Raw genomic sequence first — 21,509 nt, 5'->3', positions numbered from 1 at the left:
TCGCCTCCTCGTGGTGCGCCCTGGGTAACGCTAAACGAACTGGTACAACAGCACTAATCCATTTTTAAGCATTAGAGGCTCGTTTTCTTTTGATATCAGCGTGCCGGGCAGTTAGAGCCGTTTTTTGTTATTATTTATGACAAAAGAGTTTTCCAATTTCGAACAGAACTATGCATGTTACTCACTCCCTGCTTTAAACGGGAGGACTGGATGGATCGATCCATTCCCTGAACGTGGTAGGCCTCGCTCCAGCGGACTCAAATTTAAAAGTGGTGCTTATAAGACGAAAGTTGTAAAATTACATTAAGTTGTCGTCAGCTACGAAGAAATAGATACACGGCATTTAGCAAGATGAACAGACGCCAGTGCTACAGGTGTCATTTCCGCCAGTCGCATCGTGTCTGTTAGGCCCCATTTGGGCGTCATGACTCAGATGGGCTTCACTGCGCCATAAGGAGACAGCCTCTTCGTCGACGGCCTGTCACGTACCGCTGTGAGTCACGTCGCCAGCGTCGATTAGTTCTGATAATTGTCGCCGTCTGGTTGGAGATACAGCTTCCAACTGCTACAGAGCTGCTTGGTTGTAGGAGGTGGTTTACTGGAAATGAATCCATCGGCCATGTGTCACTCAGTGCTCTCTCAGTCACTGAACTAAATTTCCTATACCGACATTCTATGCTATCCAGCTGTTCTGACAACGATTTTGTTGTAGTGACAGAACGCTCGTAATCGTGAGATATGGGGTCCATCTTAGTTTAGGTTTTTTACAGTTTTCCTAAATCATTTAACGCCAATGTCTAGATTGTTCCCACAAAATCAGCCCGACCTGAGTTTTCTCTTTAGTTTACCGAGACTGCCTTGCGTTACTGATGGCTAATAACCGCATCGGAGTTGCGCTCCGCTGCATATACGCTGCAGCAATGTCCTCAGACGGAAACTTTTCGATTGCCCCTTGTACATATTTGAAACGGTGATGTTCTGGTAAAAAGGAACACGGTTCACTGATTAAGAAGCTGAAGGACAAGCACAGGGGAAATAAAAGATTTGGGGATGGACAAGAAAACCATTTTTTGTGGTCTCGCTATGCGTGAAGCTCCATCACCTTCTGCTGACCTTCACTTCACTGTGTCATAAAAGAAGACTTAAAGTTCTTTTTTTATTCCACTTTTGTAAAGGACATGAGGGCCAACCGAGTCTGTAATCCTATCACCTGTATTGATGCACTAAAACTCAGTTCTTATTTACCAGAGTCTTATAGGAAAGACAGCAGATGAACCCTGAGAGTTCGCAACGCTGTTGCAAGCTTTCAGCTGCGAAGCACTAACGGCTAGAGGCGAAAGCAATAGCCGTCCGCCGGCCTGAGTGGCCGAGCGGTTCTAGGCGCTACAGTTTGGAACCGCGCGACCGCTACGGTCGCAGGTTCGAATCCTGCCTCGGGCATGGGTGTGTGTGACGTCCTTAGGTTAGTTAGGTTTAAGTAGTTCTAAGTTCTAGGGGACGGATGACCTCAGAAGTTACGTGCCATAGTGCTCTGAGCCATTTGAAGAGCTGTGATAACAGTGAGACATTGATTGCCGTAGAGAGAACAAAATTGCATTACGTTATTGGTTGAGGTAGGTCCGCAAAGCTGTCGCACCCAGCCCACAGGAACTGTCGGGGATCAACTTACGCCGCCTAAACCGTAGAAACTTCATATCAGTGCCTAATTTGAGTCTCCAAGCTGCCGATATGTAGCAGCAGCCTGACTGTCCCATGGGCCTCTTCGATCTTGTGATGTAGTGCTGTAGAACGTCTGCGAATTGCCTCTTCCAGTATCTCCACGTGTAGGTTAGTTATTCGGTAGGGTCCTTTCCCTCGAAAAATCCACCGTACTCATTTTGCTTTATGTCACCTGTATATTGTGTAGGCGCGTTTTACTGGACAAGTCCCGGACAGAGCTCCCGAAGAGCATTTTTTCAAAGCATTGTATTATATAGGCCAACGGCCTTGCAGCAGTGGTAACACCGGTTCCCGTCAAATCACCGCAGTTAAGCACTGTCGGGCTGGGCTAGCACTTGGATGGGTAACCATCCGGTCTGCCGAGCGCTGTTGGTAAGTGGGGTCCACTCAGCCCTTGTGAGGCAAACTGAGGAGCTACCTGATTGAGAAGTAGCGGCTCCGGTCTCGTAAACTGAAATACGGTCGGGAAAGCGGCGTGGTGACCACATGCCCCTCCATATCCGCATCCAGTGACGACTCTGGGCTAAGGATGACACGGAGGCCGGACGGTACCGTTGGGCCTTCATGGCCTGTTCGAGCGGAGTTAAGTTATTGTATTATATAGTCTTAGTTCTGAGGCCATATTTTTTTCGCTGCTAATAAAAACTGAGATAAATTTCTTCGGTATTGCTACGGTTATGATCCATGAGATATCAATATGCACGTGAAATAACAGCTGCCTATCCACAACACACTTAAGTACCGGACTGATGTACTCCAAGAGAGGTTTCTGTCGTGCAATTAAAGAGGCTCTCGTGAAGCTGGTGTTTTTCTGCTAAAACAGATTGTCATCGTAGTGTCTGGATTTTTAACTTTAATTTCCTTACTCCAGTTTGTCTTAATGCCCAATTGGCGGTCGAATCATCGAACATTAGTGGCATGTTGAAGTGTTGGTTACATGTTCCGCAAGCCTCAGAGGTTTTTAGGGGCCTGTCGCTACATCCAGGGCTATTGCTTCTCCAGTCTTCTTCTTAATCACACGTTCAAAAATTTTGCTCAAACTGCTATGTGACGGCGATGGAACGGTGATTAGTCGCTTGTGTGAGTCTGTGGTTCTTTTGAGGTTGGTGTCACTTTAACCTCATCCATGTAATCAGGAAGTAGTTGTTTAGAAAGCAAGCATTGTATATCTGGGTCAGTAAAACTAGCGGCTTCCCCGAGAGGTTTTAGAGCTGCGTATTTGTAATCTTCTCTGGTCCAGGCGCCTTTCCATAATTCAACTTGCGAGAAATAGTCCCCGCTGCCAGTGGCGTTGTTAAACGTGACTGTACCTGCGATTCGTTGACCCGGGTGCGCTCCGCTAGTTGGCTTGTTGTGAACTTATCTTCCTGTGCGCTAAATTCAATGGTTATTGAAATAAAGGACACTGTGTTTCATACGTCGCGACGAAGGTTACCACTTTGCACAGTTGACCTCCATACATACCTTGAGAAGTAAGTAATGGGTTTTTGGGAGTCTTTTCTGCTCGAAGGATCTTCCGAAACTTCCTGTCGTTCTTAGTCTGCATTACAAAAAGCTCAACATTTTGTCAGCCCATGTTTCTTTCCAGTAGGGATCTTCGTAGCTTCCTTTGTAGATAGTGCAGTGTCCGACGGTACCTGGGGTTCTTCGTTTCCTTCCACTGTCTCCTATACCAGTTCTTTTGGATTTTGGTTAAATACTTTGCTACTCTGTATGAAGGAGAGCCGACATCACTAACAGTTTGTCTCAGTGGTACCCCATCTCCTATTTCGTGTCCGCTTTTTCTTGTCTGACAGAGAGGGCCTGACGTTGCCTAGTGTGTTCTTTAAATCTTGTCTCGAATGTCTGCCCAGTCTGTCCAATATAATATTTGAGACACGTTCCAGATTTTACATATACCAGACTGTTTTGTGACAAATTTTGCTTACTTATTGCTTTGAGCATTATATGTCATGTTTTCAATGTTACATGTTATGGAATAGAGTTGAATAGGCTTCGCAAACGGCGCGACTGCTGAGCAACTCAACAATAAATCGCTTGCGACCTGTTGCCACCCAGTTGCGAGCGACTCGGCGTCAGCGTTGCCAAGCTATCTGAGTGCGCTTAGTCCTCGAAACACATTGGTTTAATATAAAATTAACAAGCACGGTGTCAATATTAGCTTTGGGAACTGAATGAACGTCCCAATTTGCTCAACTACAAGCTTCCAGGCTATCGCAGGAAGTATTTGACAGAGAAAGCAGTAATCTTTTGTGTGACTAACAGCCTGTGTCGTTTTGTAAAATTACATTCTGAAGCGGAAGCGAACAGTGAAAACGGCGAGAAAGTGACAGAGAAGCCCCAAATCTCCGATACTTCTAAACGTAGTTGTGTTCACGTAGAAATGATTTAACGAACACAAACCATTAGCACCACATTTTTATGTATATGAATATCAAAATTTATTTTTCGGAATAAATATAACGCTCGGTAACGGCGGAAGCAATCAGCTGCGCCAAATCACTGTATGACTGTTTAGTCGTTCTATAAAAAGGTATGAATTTCTAATCATCCTTTTACAGGTCCTTGGCTGCTACACAGCCTGCAGTTTATGGCTTCTTGGATGTACAGATGAATCCAGAATTTTCTTAGTTTTCTCATTCGCATGTTAATAATAATAATAATAATAATAATAATGAACCACGTCTTCTTGTGAGCCTGAATGAGTATTCATCATGCAGAGAGTAGCAAAAGGATTCTCGGGTGCGACAAACGATACTTTTTTTACTCCACGCTCGCACGCGGTGGCTGCATTTCTCATTTCAGAGTTGTGCCGTATGTGATGCTTCCAGCAAATCGGCAACCAGTTGCCTATTTAAATCGCCTACCAGTTGCGTTCCTTTTCAGTCGCTCCGTGTGCGGACGGCCTAACTGTCGAGACCTCAGTAGTGTATAGGAAAATACAACGATACAGCAGTGGGGAAAGTTAACTTCGTTCACAAAATTTATTTTGATGGTGGATCTCAAGTACCACAAAACTACACTGTCCAGTCACACTAATATGACTACCTGTCAAACGCCTGAATAATTACCTCTAGCATCGCTGACTGCCACGAGACGTGTAGCAGGAAAACCAGCGAGGTGCTGAAAGACACCGACGGGGATAAAAATGGTTCAAATGGCTCTGAGCACTATGGGACTCAACTGCTGAGGTCATTAGTCCCCTAGAACTTAGAACTAGTTAAACCTAACTAACCTAAGGACATCACAAACATCCATGCCCGAGGCAGGATTCGAACCTGCGACCGTAGCGGTCTTGCGGTTCCAGACTGCAGCGCCTTTAACCGCACGGCCACTTCGGCCGGCCGACGGGGATACAGAGCTAAGTTTCTCAGTTGAGGATCCTTGGGAACAGCACGATCGAGGTGGCCCCACTGATTCTCGATTGAGTTTAAATGCGGGGAGTTCAGTGGTCAGGGGAGCTCGGTAAATTCATTTTGGTGCTCTTCGAACGATGCACGTATACTGTGAACTGTGTGACACGTTGCATTTTTGTGCAGGTAGATACCGCCATGCGGAGGAAAGACAAACTGCATATAGGGGTGCACATGATCCCCCAAGGAGAGGTGCATATCCGTGTTGAACCACCGTGCCTTCTAGAATTACGAGATCACCAAGGGAATGCCACGAAAACATTCCCCAAACCATAATGCTCCTTCCTAGTTGCAGGATATTAGCTTTCAGATCTTTCCATACCATACATGCCAACGGCGATCTGCCTGATGGAGCATAAAACGTGATTCACCTGGAAAGGCCACATGTCGCCACTCAGTGGACCTCCAGTTGGGGTACTGGCGTGCAAGTGGAGCCTTCGTCGCCAATGAAGGGCAGTCAGAGTGGGTGTATGAACTAGGAACCTGCTGCGGAGGCCCTATATGCAGCAATGTTCGCTGAACAATCTGTGGGGAGACACTGTTGGTAGCCCCTTCGTTCATCTGGGTGGTCAGTTGCTAGACAGTTGCACGTCTATTCGCCTGTGCACACTGAGCCGTGGCGGGGTTGCTGGCGTCGCCTTTCAATTCCTGGCGCCACAAGCTCCATCTCTCGGGGGATGTCCCTCTGGTTTGAGGCCAAGGCCACTAAGATCTTCTTGATGGGGACAGGGCGTGTTTTGGCTTGCCGAGTTGGGGAGTGGTAGCAGAGCGTGGTTTCAATCCACAGACCTCTGGGTTATGGGCCTAGCACGCTTCCACACACTCCCCAACTCGCCAAGCCACAACTCGCCCCGACCCCAGCAACAGTATCGAGCAAAGATCGTAGTGGTCTCAAATCAGGCGGACATCACACGACAGATGAGTTTAGTGGCGCCAGGAGCTCTAAAGGTGACGCCAGCAACCCCGCCACAGCTCACACATCTCCAAAGCAATAGTTCGCCCCTATCTTCTGTGGCCTGTGATGCACTAGAGTTGCCTCAGCGCCGGTTTTGGATAGCGCCATGCACGGTATACTTTAACTATGGCGGCACGCGAGCAGTTCATAAACTTACACGTTTCGGGAATGTTTCCACCTTTGGCCCGAAAGCCAATGACGATGCCGCTCCATTTCCACACAACATGATTACACTGTTTTTCCGCGTACCCCCAGTACTCTTTACATACACTCGACTGCCAGTGCTGCCACCTGCCGTCTGTGAGTGGTCATTGCACGTCGACGTCGAGGCGTGGTCACATTAATGTGACTGGACCGTGTATTAAAGGTAGTTGCTTAGTGCCGATGCTCCATTCTTTTATTTTGTAAGGCGGGCCATTCCTTGTAACCGCATTTTAACTATCGGCTGAGCGACGCAACCTGATGTTGGGTTTCGAAAAAGACGATCGTGTGAAACCTCCTGCTACTCGTCCACGAGACTCAGAGGGCCATAGACACGGCTTCCCAGGTAGATGCCGTGTTTCTTGACTTCCGGAAGGCGTTCGATACAGTTACCCACAGTCGTTTAATGAACAAAGTAAGAGCATATGGACTATCAAACCAATTGTGTGATTGGATTGAAGAGTTCCTAGATAACAGGACGCAGCATGTCATTCTCAATGGAGAGAAGTCTCCCGAAGTAAGAGAGATTTCAGGTGTGCCGCAGGGGACTGTCGTAGGACCGTTGCTATTTACAATATACGTAAATGACTTTGTGGATAACATCGGAAGTTCACTGAGGCTTTTTGCGGATAATGCTGTAGTATATCGAGAGGTTGTAACAATAGAAAATTGTACTGAAATGCAGGAGGATCTGCAGCGAATTGACGCATGGTGCAGGGAATGGCAATTGCATCTCAATGTAGACAAGTGTATGTGCTGCGAATACATAGAAAGATCCTTTATCATTTAGCTACAATATAGCAAGTCACCAACTGGAAGCAGTTAATTCCATGAATTATCTGGGAGTAGGCATTAGGAGTGGTTTAAAATGGATGTTGTTGTTGTGGTCTTCAAAAAAAAATGGTTCATATGGCTCTGAGCACTATGGGACTCAACTGCTGAGGTCATTAGTCCCCTAGAACTTAGAACTAGTTAAACCTAACTAACCTAAGGACATCACACACATCCATGCCCGAGGCAGGATTCGAACCTGCGACCGTAGCGGTCTCGCGGTTCCAGACTGCAGCGCCAGAACCGCGCGGCCACTTCGGCCGGCTTGTGGTCTTCAGTCCAGAGACTGGTTTGATGCAGCTCTCCATGCTACTCTATCCTGTGCAAGCTTCTTCATCTCCCAGTACCTACTGCAACCTACATCCTTCTGAATCTGTTTAGTGTATTCATCTCTTGGTCTCCCTCTATGATTTTTACCCTCCATGCTGCCCTCCAATACTAAATTGGTGATCCCTTGATTCCTCAGAATATGCCCTACCAACCGATCCCTTCTTCTAGTCAAGTTGTGCCACAAATTTCTCTTCTCTCCAATTCTATTCAATACCTCCTCATTAGTTATGTGATCTACCCATCTAATCTTCAGCATTCTTCTGTAGCACCACATTTCGAAAGCTTCTATTTATTCTTGTCTAAACTATTTATCGTCCACGTTTCACTTCCATACATGGGTATACTCCATACAAATACCTTCATAAACGACTTCCTGACACTTAAATCTATGCTCAATGTTAGCAAATTTTCCTTCTTCAGAAACGCTTTCCTTGCGATAGCCAGTCTACATTTTATATCCTCTCTACTTCGACCATCATCAGTTATATTGCTCCCCAAATAGCAAAACTGCTTTACTACTTTAAGGGTCTCATTTCCTAATCTAGTTCCCTCAGCATCACCCGAGTTAACTCTAATACATTCCATTACCCTCGTTTTGCTTTTGTTGAAGTTCATTTTATATCCTCCTTTCAAGACACTGTCCATTCTGTTCAGCTGCTCTTCCAAGTCCTTTGCTGTCTCTCACAGAATTACAATGTCATCTGCGAACCTCAAAGTTTTTATTTCTTCTTCATGGATTTTAATTCCTACTAAAATTTTTCTTTTGTTTTCTTTACTGCTTGCTCAATATACAAATTGAATAACATCGGGGAGAGGCTACAACCCTGTCTCATTCCCTTCCCAACCACTGCTTCTCTTTTAAAATGGAATGAACATATAAAATTAATCGTCGGTAAAGCAGATGCCAGACTGAGATTCATTTGAAGAATCCCAAGGAAATGTTCAAATGTGTGTGAAATCTTACGGGACTTAACTTCTAAGGTCGTTAGTCCCTAAGCTTACACATTACTTAACCTAAATTATCCTAACGACAAACACAAACACCCATGCCCGAGGGAGGACTCGAACCTCCGCCGGCACCAGCCGCAGAGTCCGTGACTGCAGCGCCTCAGACCGCTCGGCTGATCCTGCGCGTCCCAGGGAAATGCAATCCGTAAACAAAGGAATTACGTTACAGTACACTTGTTCGCCCACAGCTTGAAGAGATAGAGAAGATCCAGTGGAGAGCAGCGCTTCGTTACAGCATCATTTAGTAATCGCGAAAGCGTTACGGAGATGATAGATAAACTCCAGTGGACGACTCTGCAAGAGAGACGCGAACTGCAATGTTATCGGCGAACCTCAAAGTTTTTATTTCTTCCCCATGGATTTTAATTCCTACTCCAAATTTTTCTTTTGTTTCATTTACTGCTTACTCAATATAGAGATTGAATAACATCGGGGAGAGGCTACAACCATGTCTCAGTCCCTTCCGATCCACTGCTTCCCTTTTAAAATGGTATGAACGTATAAAATTAATGGTCGGTAAAGCAGATGCCAGACAGAGATTCATTGGAAGAATCCCAAGGAAATGCAATCCGAAAACAAAGGAAGTAGGTTACAGTACACTTGTTCGCCCACTGCTTGAATACGGCTCACTGGTGTGGGATCAGTACCAAATAGGGTTGATAGAAGAGATAGAGAAGATCCAACGGAGAGCAGCGCGCTCCGTTACAGGATCATTTAGTAATCGCGAAAGCGTTACGGAGATGATAGATAAACTTCAGTGGAAGACTGTGCAAGAGACACACTCAGTAGCTTATGTTGAAGTTTCGAGAACATACGTTCACCGAGGAGTCAAAAGTATGATGCTCCCTCCTACGTATATCTCACGAAGAGACCATGAGGATAACATCAGAGAGACTGAAGTGATATCAGGTGTTCCCCAGGGAAGCGTCCTGGGACCTCTGCTGTTCCTAATCTATATAAATGACATGGGTGACAACCTGAGCAGTTCTCTTAGGTTGTTCGCAGATGACGCTGTAATTTACCGTCCAGTAAGGTCATCCGAAGACCAGTATCAGTTGCAAAACGATTTAGAAAAGATTGTTGTATGGTGTGGCAGGTGGCAGTTGACGCTAAATAACGAAAAGTGTGAGGTGATCCACATGGGTTCCAAAAGAAATCCGTTGGAATTCGATTACTCGATAAATAGTGCACTTCTCAAGGCTGTCAATTCAACTAAGTACCTGGGTGTTAAAATTAGGAAAAACTTCAGTTGGAAAGACCACATAGATAATATTGTGGGGAGGGCGAGCCAAAGGTTGCGTTTCATTGGCAGGACACTTAGAAGATGCAACAAGTCCACTAAAGAGACAGCTTACACTACACTCGTTCGTCCTCTGTTAGAATATTGCTGCGCGGTGTGGGATCCTTACCAGGTGGAATTGACGGAGGACATCGAAAGGGTGCAAAAAAGGGCAGCTCGTTTTGTATTATCACGTAATAGGGGAGAGAGTGTGGCAGATATGATACGCGAGTTGGGATGGAAGTCATTAAAGCAAAGACGTTTTTCGTCGCGGCGAGATCTATTTACGAAATTTTAGTCACCAACTTTCTTTTCCGAATGCGAAAATATTTTGTTGAGCCCATCCTACATAGGTAGGAATGATCATCAAAATATAATAAAAGAAATCAGAGCTCGAACAGAAAGGTTTAGGTGTTCGTTTTTCCCGCGCGCTGTTCGGCAGTGGAATGGTAGAGAGATAGTATGATTGTGGTTCGATGAACCCTCTGCCAAGCACGTAAATGTGAATTGCAGAGTAATCATGTAGATGTAGATGTAGAGCCCATACAGAGGCATACCGACAATCTTTCTTTCCACGAACTATACGAGACTGGAATTGAAGGGAGAACCGATAGAGGTACTCATGGTACCCTCCGGCACACACCGTCAGGTGGCTTGCGGAGTATGGATGTAGATGTTGACATTCGAAGTGGAGCGATCAGCAGCCAGTCAGGGAAATCAGCACCCTAGTCCGTTGCGCACGCTGGAGAACACAGCGAGTGCTGAAGGCCTCCCTCCGACTGCGCAGGCGGCGGCGGCCGCGGCGGCGAGCGACGCAGTGTCGCTGTCCGCGTCGGTGGTGGACCCGGACGAGGTGACGCTGACGCTGACAGAGGACGGCTCCAGCGGCGCCACGACGCCGGGCTGCGCCAGGCGCGCCGGCAGCGTCGACGCGCTCGCCGCCGGGATGCCGCAGGAGGCGACGCAGCCGCAGCAGCAGACACAGCAGCCGGCCGCCTCCTTCACCCTGGTCCGCCACCGCAAAGTGGAGCTGGCGCCCGTCCCGGCACCTCCGCCACCTGCGCCCCAGACGGGTAAGTCTCGCGCAAAATTGTGTCGCGCCTGTACAGGAACACATTCTGAGCGATTCCATTGCATTTACAAGGTGGCTGGTTTTTAAACTGCAAGGTGCGCCTAGCAGGTAACGCATGACTATTACACTACTGGCCATTAAAATTGCGATACCACGAATATGACATACTACAGACGCGAAATTTAACCGGCAGGAAGAAGATGCTGTGATATGCAAATGATTAGCTTTTCAGAGGATTCACACAAGATTGGCGCCGGTGGCGACACCTACAGCGTGCTGACATGACGCATATTTCCAACTCATTTCTCATACACAAACAGCAGGTGACCGGCATTGCCTGGTGAAACGCTGTTGTGATGCCTCATGTAAGGGGGAGAAATGCGTACCATCACGTTTCCGACTTTGATAAAGGTCGGATTGTAGCCTATCGCGATTGCGGTTTATCGTATCGCGACATTGCTGCTCGCGTTGGTCGAGATCCAATGACTGTTAGCAGAATATGGAATCGGTGGGTTCAGGAGGGTAATACGGAACGCCGTGCTGGATCCCAACGGCCTCTTATCACTAGCAGTCGAGAAGACAGGCATCTTATCCGCATAGCTGTAACGGATCGTGCAGCCACGTCTCGATCCCTGAGTCAACAGATGGGGCCGTTTGCAAGACAACAACCATCTGCACGAACAGTTCGACGACGTTTGCAGCAGCATTGACTATCAGCTCCGAGACCATGGCTGCGGATACCCTTGGCGCTGCATCACAGAAAGGAGCGCCTGCGATGGTGTACTCAACGACGAGCCTCGGTGGACGAATGGCGAAACAACATTTTTTCGGATGAATCCCGGGTTCTGTCTACAACATCATGATGGTCGCATCCGTTTTTGGCGACAATACGGTGAACGCACATTGGAAGCGTGTTTCGTCATCGCCATACTGGCGTATCACCCGGCGTGATGGTATGGGGTGCCAATTGGTTACACGTCTCGGTCACCTCTTGTTCGCATTGACGGCACTTTGAACAGTGGACGTTACATTTCAGATGTGTTACGATTCGGGCTCTACCCCTCATTCGATCCCTTCGAAACCGTACATTTCAGCAGGATAATGCACGACCGCATGTTGCAGGTCCTGTACGGGCCTTTCTGGATACAGAAAATGTTCGACTGCTGCCCTGGTCAGCACATTATCCATATCTCTCACCAATTGAAAACGTCTGGTCAATGGTGGCCGAGCAACTGGCTCGTCACAATACGCCAGTCACTACTCTTGATGAACTGTGATATCGTGTTGAAGCTGCATGGGCAGCTGTACCTGTACACGTCATTCAAGCACTGTCTGACTCAATGCCAAGGCATATCAAGGCCGTTATTACGGTCAGAGGTGGTTGTTCTGGGTACTAATTTCTCAGGGTGTATGCACCCAAATTGCGTGAAAATGTAATCACATGTCAGTTCTAGTATAATATATTTGTCCAATGAATACCCGTTTATCATCCGCATTTCTTCTTGATGTAGCAATTTTAATGGCCAGTAGTGTACATTTCCCTCTAAAATCATGAGTGGCGAAACTTAGCGACAACCACATGACACATTGCACAATTACTGTGATTGATTCCGATAAAATTATTGGTGAAACAAATGCGGCACAGTGGCTACATTAATATGATGAGGCCTTGGCACACACTCATCACGGGTTTAGAAAACATCGTTCCTGTGAAACACAACTAGCTCTTTATCCGCATCTAGTGTTGAGTGCTATTGACAAGGGATTTCAGATCGATTCCGTATTTCTGAATTTCCGGAGGGCTTTTGTCACGGTACCATACAAGCGGCTCTTAGTTAAATTGCGCGCTTATAGAATATCGTCTCAGTTATGTGACTGGATTTGTGATTTCCTGTCAGAGAGCTCACAGTTCGTAGTAATTGACTGAAAGTAATCAGGTAAAACAGAAGTGATTTCTAGCGTTCCCCAAGGTAGTGTTACAGGCCATTTGCTGTTCCTTATCTATATAAACGATTCGGAAGACAATCTGAGCAGCCGTCTTCGGTAGTTTGCAGATGACGCTGTCGTTTATCGACTAATAAACTCATCAGAAGATCAAAACAAACTGCAAAACGATTTAGAAGAAATATCGGAATGGTGCGAAAAGTGGCAGTTGACCCTAAATAACGAAAAGTGTGAGGTTATTCACATGAGTGCTAAAAGGAACTCGTTAAACTTCGGTTACACGATAAATCAGTCTAATCTAAAAGCCATAAATTCAACTAAATACCTAGGTACTACAATTACGAACAACTGAAATTGGAAGGAGCACACAGAAAATGTTGTGGGGAAGGCTAACCAAAGACTGCGTTTTATTGGCAGGACACATGGAAAATGTAACAGATCTGCTAAGGAGACTGCCTACACTGCTCTTGTGCGTCCTCTTTTAGAATTCTGCAGCGCTGTGTGGGATATTTACCAATTGGGTCTGACGGAGTACATCGAAAAAGTTCGAAGAAGGGCAGCACGTTTTGTATTATTGCGAAATATGGGAGAGAGTGTCACAGAAATGATACAGGATTTGGGCTGGACATCATTAAAACGAAGGCGTTTTTCGTTGCGACGGAATCTTCTCACGAAATTCGAATCACTAGCTTTCTCCTTCGAATGTGAAAATATTTTGTTGACACGACCTACATAGGGAGAAACGATCACCACGATAAAATAAGGGAAATCAGAGGTCATACGGAAAGATATAGGTGTTCGTTCTTTCCGCGCGCTATACGAGATTGGAATAATAGAGAATTGTGAAGGTGGTTTCATGAACCATCTGACAGGTACTTAAATGTGATTTGCGGAGTATCCATGTAGATGTAGATATTTGACGTAGAGGTCATGGGGCGGGGGTGGGGGGGGGGGGGAGGGGGCGAAGATGCTAATAATCGCGCAGTTGCTTTAATTGTAACTGCAAAGCGCCCGTGGTTGTCGCGATGAAAACGGATAGTAGTACAGAATGGAAGGAAGTCGCACCTGTGGTTAGAGTTGAAAGCAGACTGTTCATTGGCATTAAAATGCACGTTTTCAGAACGAAGCTAGAAGTAACCGAATAACTGTGAAATACTGTATATTTCTTCACAACGTCTCGTAGTTACGGCTGTTTCACCATAGTATCGCAGGTGAAGGCTAAAATGGTGGCGGAATCAGTCACTGGCGGAACCAGTGACTGTCGCTAGCAGCGAACGAGGGAAACTCCCCATCGCACACCACTCATGTTTAGTGTTAAAATGACCCAGTGGATAGCCCGTCAAAAACTGAACACAAGTCAATCATGAAAACAGCAAGAAGGTGTGCTGAATTACGATAAAAGAAGCAAAGTAGAAACAGTGAACAGTTCAAGCTCAAGATGTGGAACATCGACCATTTTAACTAGACAGGGTGTCGGGGTTTATGGGGTTATGGTGTTGGACTCCGAAGAGGGAGGTCCGTGTTCAAACGTCCCTCGTACCTCAATATTTTTTTTTCGCAAAATTATGAACTTTCCGCCCGCTAATTGACATGTCTGTTCGCTACATTCAGAGTTGTGTCTGCATGGTGCTGTAACGTCCGTTGTAAGAAACGGACCTCCAGACGTAAGTACCTCCCATTTGTTCTACACAAGTGCCACATGTTTTGAGTCTTCCTTTCGGTTTTGGAACTTTTGATGCTTGAATTCCTATGTTGTAACACAGTTCTTACCCGTCTGTTTGTTGTTTTCATTACTGTGAGTGGTCTATGCGGCATCTCGCCTGCTCTCACTGTTCATCACATTTACTTGCGACTGTAATGTATGCTTACCACATGACTGATGTTCTGTAACCAACGTATGGTATGACAATTGCCAAGACTACAGAAGGAGAACAGACACATCAGTGACCGGAGGCCCAGTTCATAAACTTGTGAAAAAATGGGACACGAGGGAGATTTTAACATGGATCTCCCGCTAGGCATTCGAACACCGTGACCACAAAATCACAACAACTTGATTCGTGCAGGTCCCTCGATGTTGGACATTTTAAGCTTGGACCGTTCACTTTTTCTATTTTGCTTCTTTTTTCACAGTTCAGTACACATTTCTGTTTTATGCTTGATCTGTGTTCAGTTTCTGTCGGGTACCCACTGGGCCATTTTACCACTAAACCTGAGGGGAGTCCGATGGGGAGTTACCCTTGTAATTGTAGATCAGTTTGAAATTTCTGTGTCCCCAATACATCGGCTGAGTCAGCGCGGCAGGCCGGCGGTGTCAACGGCGGCTCGCAGTGTGGAAGTCTGGCAACGTAGACTGCCAAAGATTAAATGGTTTCTAATCAGAAATTAATTGAAAGGAAACATTGCGTTTTATTTGTAAAGCTCCGTCTTGATCATACAAATTTTACAATTCACAATTACCGGTTTCTGCTACTGTCATCTTCAATCTGCTGGTATACGATTGCTGTAGAGAAGTTCTTCATAGTCAGACAAGCGTGTATATACGCAGTGCCATTAAATTTTTATTGGAAGAGGCAAATCTGGAAGCAAAAGTCTATTTAAAAACTATGCTCCAGACGTGTTATGACGGGGTCACGACGCTCATAGAAAGAACGATCTGCCAAGTAGACAAGTAACAATTGTAATATTTATCAGGAATGGTATGAAGAAAGACAATGCAGTAGCTACGTGGGCTGCCGTTGAATTAGTCATTGAAAAATCACAAAAAGAAACTTCTGAATGTACTACGCAGACCGATAGTTTTGTTTATCCATGACTCTTCTTATTCAGGTGACTGCAGGACGATACAAGACGCCGTAGACAGAATGTATAGCTCGTTTGATGAATGGCAGCTGGTTCTAAATGTATAAGGGGTGATTAAAAAATGTCTATTTGCGGTCTTTGTTACAGCATGTATGCAACCCACCGCGACTCTAATGAGGGTATATAGTGTGTAAATTTTAAGTTGACAAACCAGAATAACTCGAAAAATAAGCTTCACACGAAAAAATGCGTAAAATCCATAGTTGATTATTTTCGAGGAGGACATCCGCTGGTGCTAAAACTAGGCCGCCACCCCAGGCCCCTGGGAATGGGACGGGAGGCAACTTTAAAATTTCAAATGGGACCCCCATTTTTTATTGAAGATTCAGATTCTACATAGAGAACTAGGTACGTTTTGTCTTAAACATTTGTTTTGATTCTTGGTAGTTGGCGCTGTAATTAAAGAAAATCCTTGTTCTCATTTTTGCGTGGAAAATGGTTACGGATCAATAAACAATACTTACTTGCTTCGTAAATTTTGATTCGCTAAAACTAAAACTCTCCCTCTCTCACCATAGGGTGGGGTTTGAGAGAGAGGAATTAGAGCTTTACAAATGTTGACCCCAAAAAAATAATTAATATGTGGATTTCCTTGAATTACAGCGCCAACTACCAAGAATAAAAAAAATGTTTAAGACAAAATGTACGTGGTTCTTTATGTAGAATCTGATTCTTCAATAAAACATGGGTGTTCCAATTTGAAATTTTGAAGTTGCCTCCCGCCCCACGCCCGGTGGGTGGCGGGCTAATTCTAGCACCAGTACATGTCCCCCTCGAAAATAATTAACTTTGGATTCTTCACACTTTTTCGTGTGAAGCTTATTTTTCGAGTTATTCTGGTTTGTCAACTTAAAATTTACACCCTATATAAGCACCGACATGTAGGGAAGTGATTAGTGTGCCCTATGAATGGAAACTTTTCGATTCCCCCTTATAGAAACACGTACATTAATGTAGATAAGTAGGAAAAATAATCCTATAATCTTCGAATACTGCATTAATAGTGTGATGCTTGACACAGTCAAGTCGATTAAATGTATAAGCATAATGTTGCTAAGCGATATGAAAGGGAACGATCATGTAAGGCTTTTAATAGGGAAGACGAATGGTCGACAGCGTTGTATTGGGAGAATTTCAGGAAAGTGTGGTTCATCTGTAAAGGAGGCCGCGTATGACACTACTATTACCCATTCTTGAGTACTGCTCGAGTGTTTGGGGCCCCCACCAGGTCGGATTAAAGGAAGACATCGAAGCACTTCAGAGGTGGGCTGCTAGGTTCGTTCAACACGCAAGTATTATGGAAATGATAAGGGAACTCAAACGGTAATCTCTTGAAGGGGGGCCACGTTCTTTTCAAGGAATATTATTGAGAAAATTTAGAGTTCCAATAGTTGAAGTTGACTGCAGGACGATTATAGTCGACAGGATAATTTCGCGAAAGGGCTACGCAGATAAGAGAAATTAGCGCCCGTACGGAGGCATACAGACAGTCGTTTTTCCATCGCTCTATTTTAGAGTGGAACAGGAAGCGAAATGAAATGACTAGCAGTGGCACAAAATACCTTCCGCCACGCACCATATGGTGGCTTGTGGAAAATGTACAGGGTGACACAGAAAAACGGGAACATTTCCAAAATCCAATAAAGCTAGAAGTGATGAAGGAAGGAAATTGCGTTCATAGTAATTGGAACCTTACAACTTTGTCATTTACGAAATACTGATGGCATTAATAAGTTTTTAAAAATTACGTCCTTTAGATGGCATCCTCCTGTACGAATACATTCATGAAATCTGCTGTTGAGATTCCTCACTGACCGCTGCAACACCTCAGCTGGGATACTGTGAATTGCCGGCCGATGTGGCCGAGCGGTTCTAGGCGCTTCAGTCTGGAACCGCGCGACCGCTACGGTCGCAGGTTCGAATCCTACCCCTGACATGGATGTGTGTGATGTCGTTAGGTTAGTTACGTTTAAGTAGTTCGAAGTTCTGGGGGACTGATGACCTCAGATGTTAAGTCCCATAGTGCTCAGAGCCATTTGAACCATTACTGTGCATTGCATCCCCAATTCTCTGTTTTAACTCATCCAGGGTTCTTGTCCAGTCGTATAGACTCTGCTCTTGAGGTAGCCACACAAGAAAAAAATCACAAACAGATAAATCTGGCGAGCTAGGGGGCCTGGGATTTTTAACGAATCGTGAGATCACACGGCTGCCAAACAATTGTCACACATATGCCATTGATTGCCGTGCAGTGTATGATGTCGCTCGGTCCTGTTGAAACCAGGCATCTTGAACGTTTGGGAAGTTGTTCAGCGCAGGTCTAACGAAAGATCGTAACATCTCCATGTAACGATCGGCGTTGACAGCTACTGTGTTTCCCTGTTCAGTTGCGAAAAAATACGGTCCGATAATCCGATGTGATGAAACACCTCACCATACTGCCACTTTACTAGCGTGTAAAGGGCGCTCATGGACGTTATTGGGATCTGTGTTTGCCCAGTAACGGTAGTTCTGTTTATTCACATAACTTGTGAGATGAAAATGTGCCTCATCTGACATCCACAACTTGTTTAAAAACTCTCGTGATTGTTTGTTTTTGTTACCATTTATTGACAGAATCTTAATTGCAACCGGTAATCGTTGTCCTTCAGTTGTTGCACCATCTGTAGTTTGTACGGATGAAATTTTAAATCAAGATGAAAAATTCTGCGAACACACTTCTGGGACATTCTCACCACTGCTGCTTGCTTACGAATTGTACACCGTGGCCTCCATAAGACAGACTCGCGTGCAACATCAATGTTCGCTGGAGAACGCACACTTCATAGTCGTCCTGTTGGTTTCTTCTTGAGGGCATATCCAGTCGCTTCAAAGATATTGATCCAACATTTTATCGAGTGTTTCGACGGAACGGCATCATCACGTCCTAAATTATAAAAACGCCGAAACTCCCTGTGCGCCGCTACCAAACTATCATCGTTTTTATAAGACATTTTTATGGTTAACACATGCTGTTGTCCGTTCCATTGATCCATGATTACTGAAATGGCGGACTGTTTACTCGCTAAATGTCACGAACCCGCAGTGCTGCCACCTGCCCGTGCCTGCCATTACTCATTTCAAACATTCCCGTTATTCTGTGTCACCCTGTAGATGCAGATGCAGATTTAGGTGTAGACGTTGGTATTGGTATAGCTATAGCTGTCTGTAACGTAAGTCGTAGTCCATGTGCGGACGGGCCCACAAGCTGGACTGCTGTCCAGCATCCACAGTAATAAAGTCTGTGATAGTTGACACCAAGTCTGAAGCTCGGAGTCCTCAAGAGACCACAGTCGACGACGAGAAGGCTCACGGTTTACATCCGAGGATGTCTCCCGCAGTCGGAGACGAAACGTCAGGAGAGAGTGTTATACTTCGACCACGGCCTATCAGCCCGGAAGTTTTAAGTGAAGACAATACCGGCCGTGAAAGCTTACATTGTATGATCACGATAGATAAGTTGGCAGCCAGGAAGACGGTGCAGGCGGAAATAGAGAACGAGTTTAGTGCAGCAGTCCTCAGAAGCCGCGATCAATCAGGCGAAGATTCGAATAAAAATACCTGGCTGCTGTTGGGAACGGTGGAGGTGAAGTGGTTCCGGATCGGCGGCTGCGCTACGTCTCGGTTCGGCTGCCGGTTCCAACAGGTTCGATGGCTGGTACTGAACTCGGCAGCTCAGGCCGCGCGTCGGCATCACTGTAGTGGCGGAGGTATACGGCACGGCCTACTTGCGGGCACGTGGCCTGGCAGACTCGAGTAACATCGTAGTTGTCCTATTGTCCTGTTGGTGACGTGGCCGCCACTGATCGCAGCGGCAGCTGCCATGGTTTCCTATGACAGCAACCCGATATTGCTATCGTCGTCTCGGACTACTGTTGTTTGTTATTTAGTTTGTTTTATGTGGCCTCCAGAGTTCGTACTACATTTAGCCATCAACAACACATGTTTATATACAGGGTGTTTCAAAAATGACCGGTATATTTGAAACGGCAATAAAAACTAAACGAGCAGCGATAGAAATACACCGTTTGTTGCAATATGCTTGGGACAACAGTACGTTTTCAGGCAGACAAACTTTAGAAATTACAGTAGTTACAATTTTCAACAACAGATGGCGCTGCGGTCTGGGAAACTCTATAGTACGATATTTTCCACATATCCACCATGCGTAGCAATAATATGGCGTAGTCTCTGAATGAAATTACCCGAAACCTTTGACAACGTGTCTGGCGGAATGGCTTCACATGCAGATGAGATGTACTGCTTCAGCTGTTCAATTGTTTCTGGATTCTGGCGGTACACCTGGTCTTTCAAGTGTCCCCACAGAAAGAAGTCACAGGGGTTCATGTCTGGCGAATAGGGAGGCCAATCCACGCCGCTTCCTGTATGTTTCGGATAGCCCAAAGCAATCACACGATCATCGAAATATTCATTCAGGAAATTAAAGACGTCGGCCGTGCGATGTGGCCGGGCACCATCTTGCATAAACCACGAGGTGTTCGCAGTGTCGTCTAAGGCAGTTTGTACCGCCACAAATTCACGAAGAATGTCCAGATAGCGTGATGCAGTAATCGTTTCGGATCTGAAAAATGGGCCAATGATTCCTTTGGAAGAAATGGCGGCCCAGACCAGTACTTTTTGAGGATGCAGGGACGATGGGACTGCAACATAGGGCTTTTCGGTTCCCCATATGCGCCAGTTCTGTTTATTGACGAAGCCGTCCAGGTAAAAATAAGCTTCGTCAGTAAACCAAATGCTGCCCACATGCATATCGCTGTCATCAATCCTGTGCACTATATCGTTAGCGAATGTCTCTCGTGCAGCAATGGTAGCGGCGCTGAGGGGTTGCTGCGTTTGAATTTTGTATGGATAGAGGTGTAAACTCTGGCGCATGAGACGATACGTGGACGTTGGCGTCATTTGGACCACAGCTGCAACACGGCGAACGGAAACCCGAGGCCGCTGTTGGATCACCTGCTGCACTAGCTGCGCGTTGCCCTCTGTGGTTGCCGTACACGGTCGCCCTACCTTTCCAGCACGTTCATCCGTCACGTTCCCAGTCCGTTGAAATTTTTCAAACGGATCCTTTATTGTATCGCTTTTCGGTCCTTCGGTTACATTAAACCTCCGTTGAAAACTTCGTCGTGTTGCAACAACACTGTGTTCTAGGCGGTGGAATTCCAACACCAGAAAAATCCTCTGTTCTAAGGAATAAACCATGTTGTCTACAGCACACTTGCACGTTGTGAACAGCACACGCTTACAGCAGAAAGACGACGTACAGAATGGCGCACCCACAGACTGCGTTGTCTTCTATATCTTTCACATCACTTGCAGCGCCATCTGTTGTTGAAAATTGTAACTACTGTAATTTCGAAAGTTTGTCCGCCTGAAAATGTACTGTTGTCCCAAGCGTATTGCGACAAACGGTGTATTTCTATCGCTGCTCGTTTAGTTTTTATTGCCGTTTCAAATATACCGGTCATTTTTGAAACACCCTGTAGAACAGATAATTGGACAGAGAAAATATACTACCGGCCATTAAAATTGCTACACCTCGAAAATGACGCGCTACAGCCGCAAAATTTAACCGACAGGAAGATGATGCTGTGATATGCAAATGACTAGCTTTTCAGAGCATTCACACAAGGTTGGCGCCGGTGGCGACACCTACAGCGTGCTCACATGAGGAAAGTTTCCAACTGATTTCTCATACAAAAACAACAGTTGACAGGCGTTACCTGGTGAAACATTGTTGTGATGCCTCGTGTAAGGAGGAGAAATGCGTACCATCACGTTTCCGACTTTGATAAGGTCGGATTGTAACCTATCGCGATTGCGGTTTATCGTACCCCG

At 45.7% G+C, this 21,509-nt stretch overlaps 1 protein-coding gene across 1 annotated transcript in view; it reads left to right on the top strand.

Moving 5' to 3' along the window:
* LOC126416933 (formin-2-like) overlaps positions 1-21,509 on the top strand; it is a 361,208-nt gene that overhangs the window by 94,070 nt on the left and 245,629 nt on the right. Inside the window, exon 3 of the mRNA XM_050084813.1 lies at positions 10,524-10,809. Within this exon, the coding sequence (XP_049940770.1) occupies positions 10,524-10,809 (286 nt within the window). The remainder of the gene's footprint in view (positions 1-10,523; positions 10,810-21,509) is intronic.

Source organism: Schistocerca serialis, chromosome 8, assembly GCF_023864345.2.
Source record: "Schistocerca serialis cubense isolate TAMUIC-IGC-003099 chromosome 8, iqSchSeri2.2, whole genome shotgun sequence".
Taxonomy (NCBI): Eukaryota; Metazoa; Arthropoda; class Insecta; order Orthoptera; family Acrididae; genus Schistocerca; species Schistocerca serialis.
The sequence above is the reverse complement of the archived record's forward strand: the minus strand, read 5'-3'. Positions and strand labels throughout refer to the sequence as shown.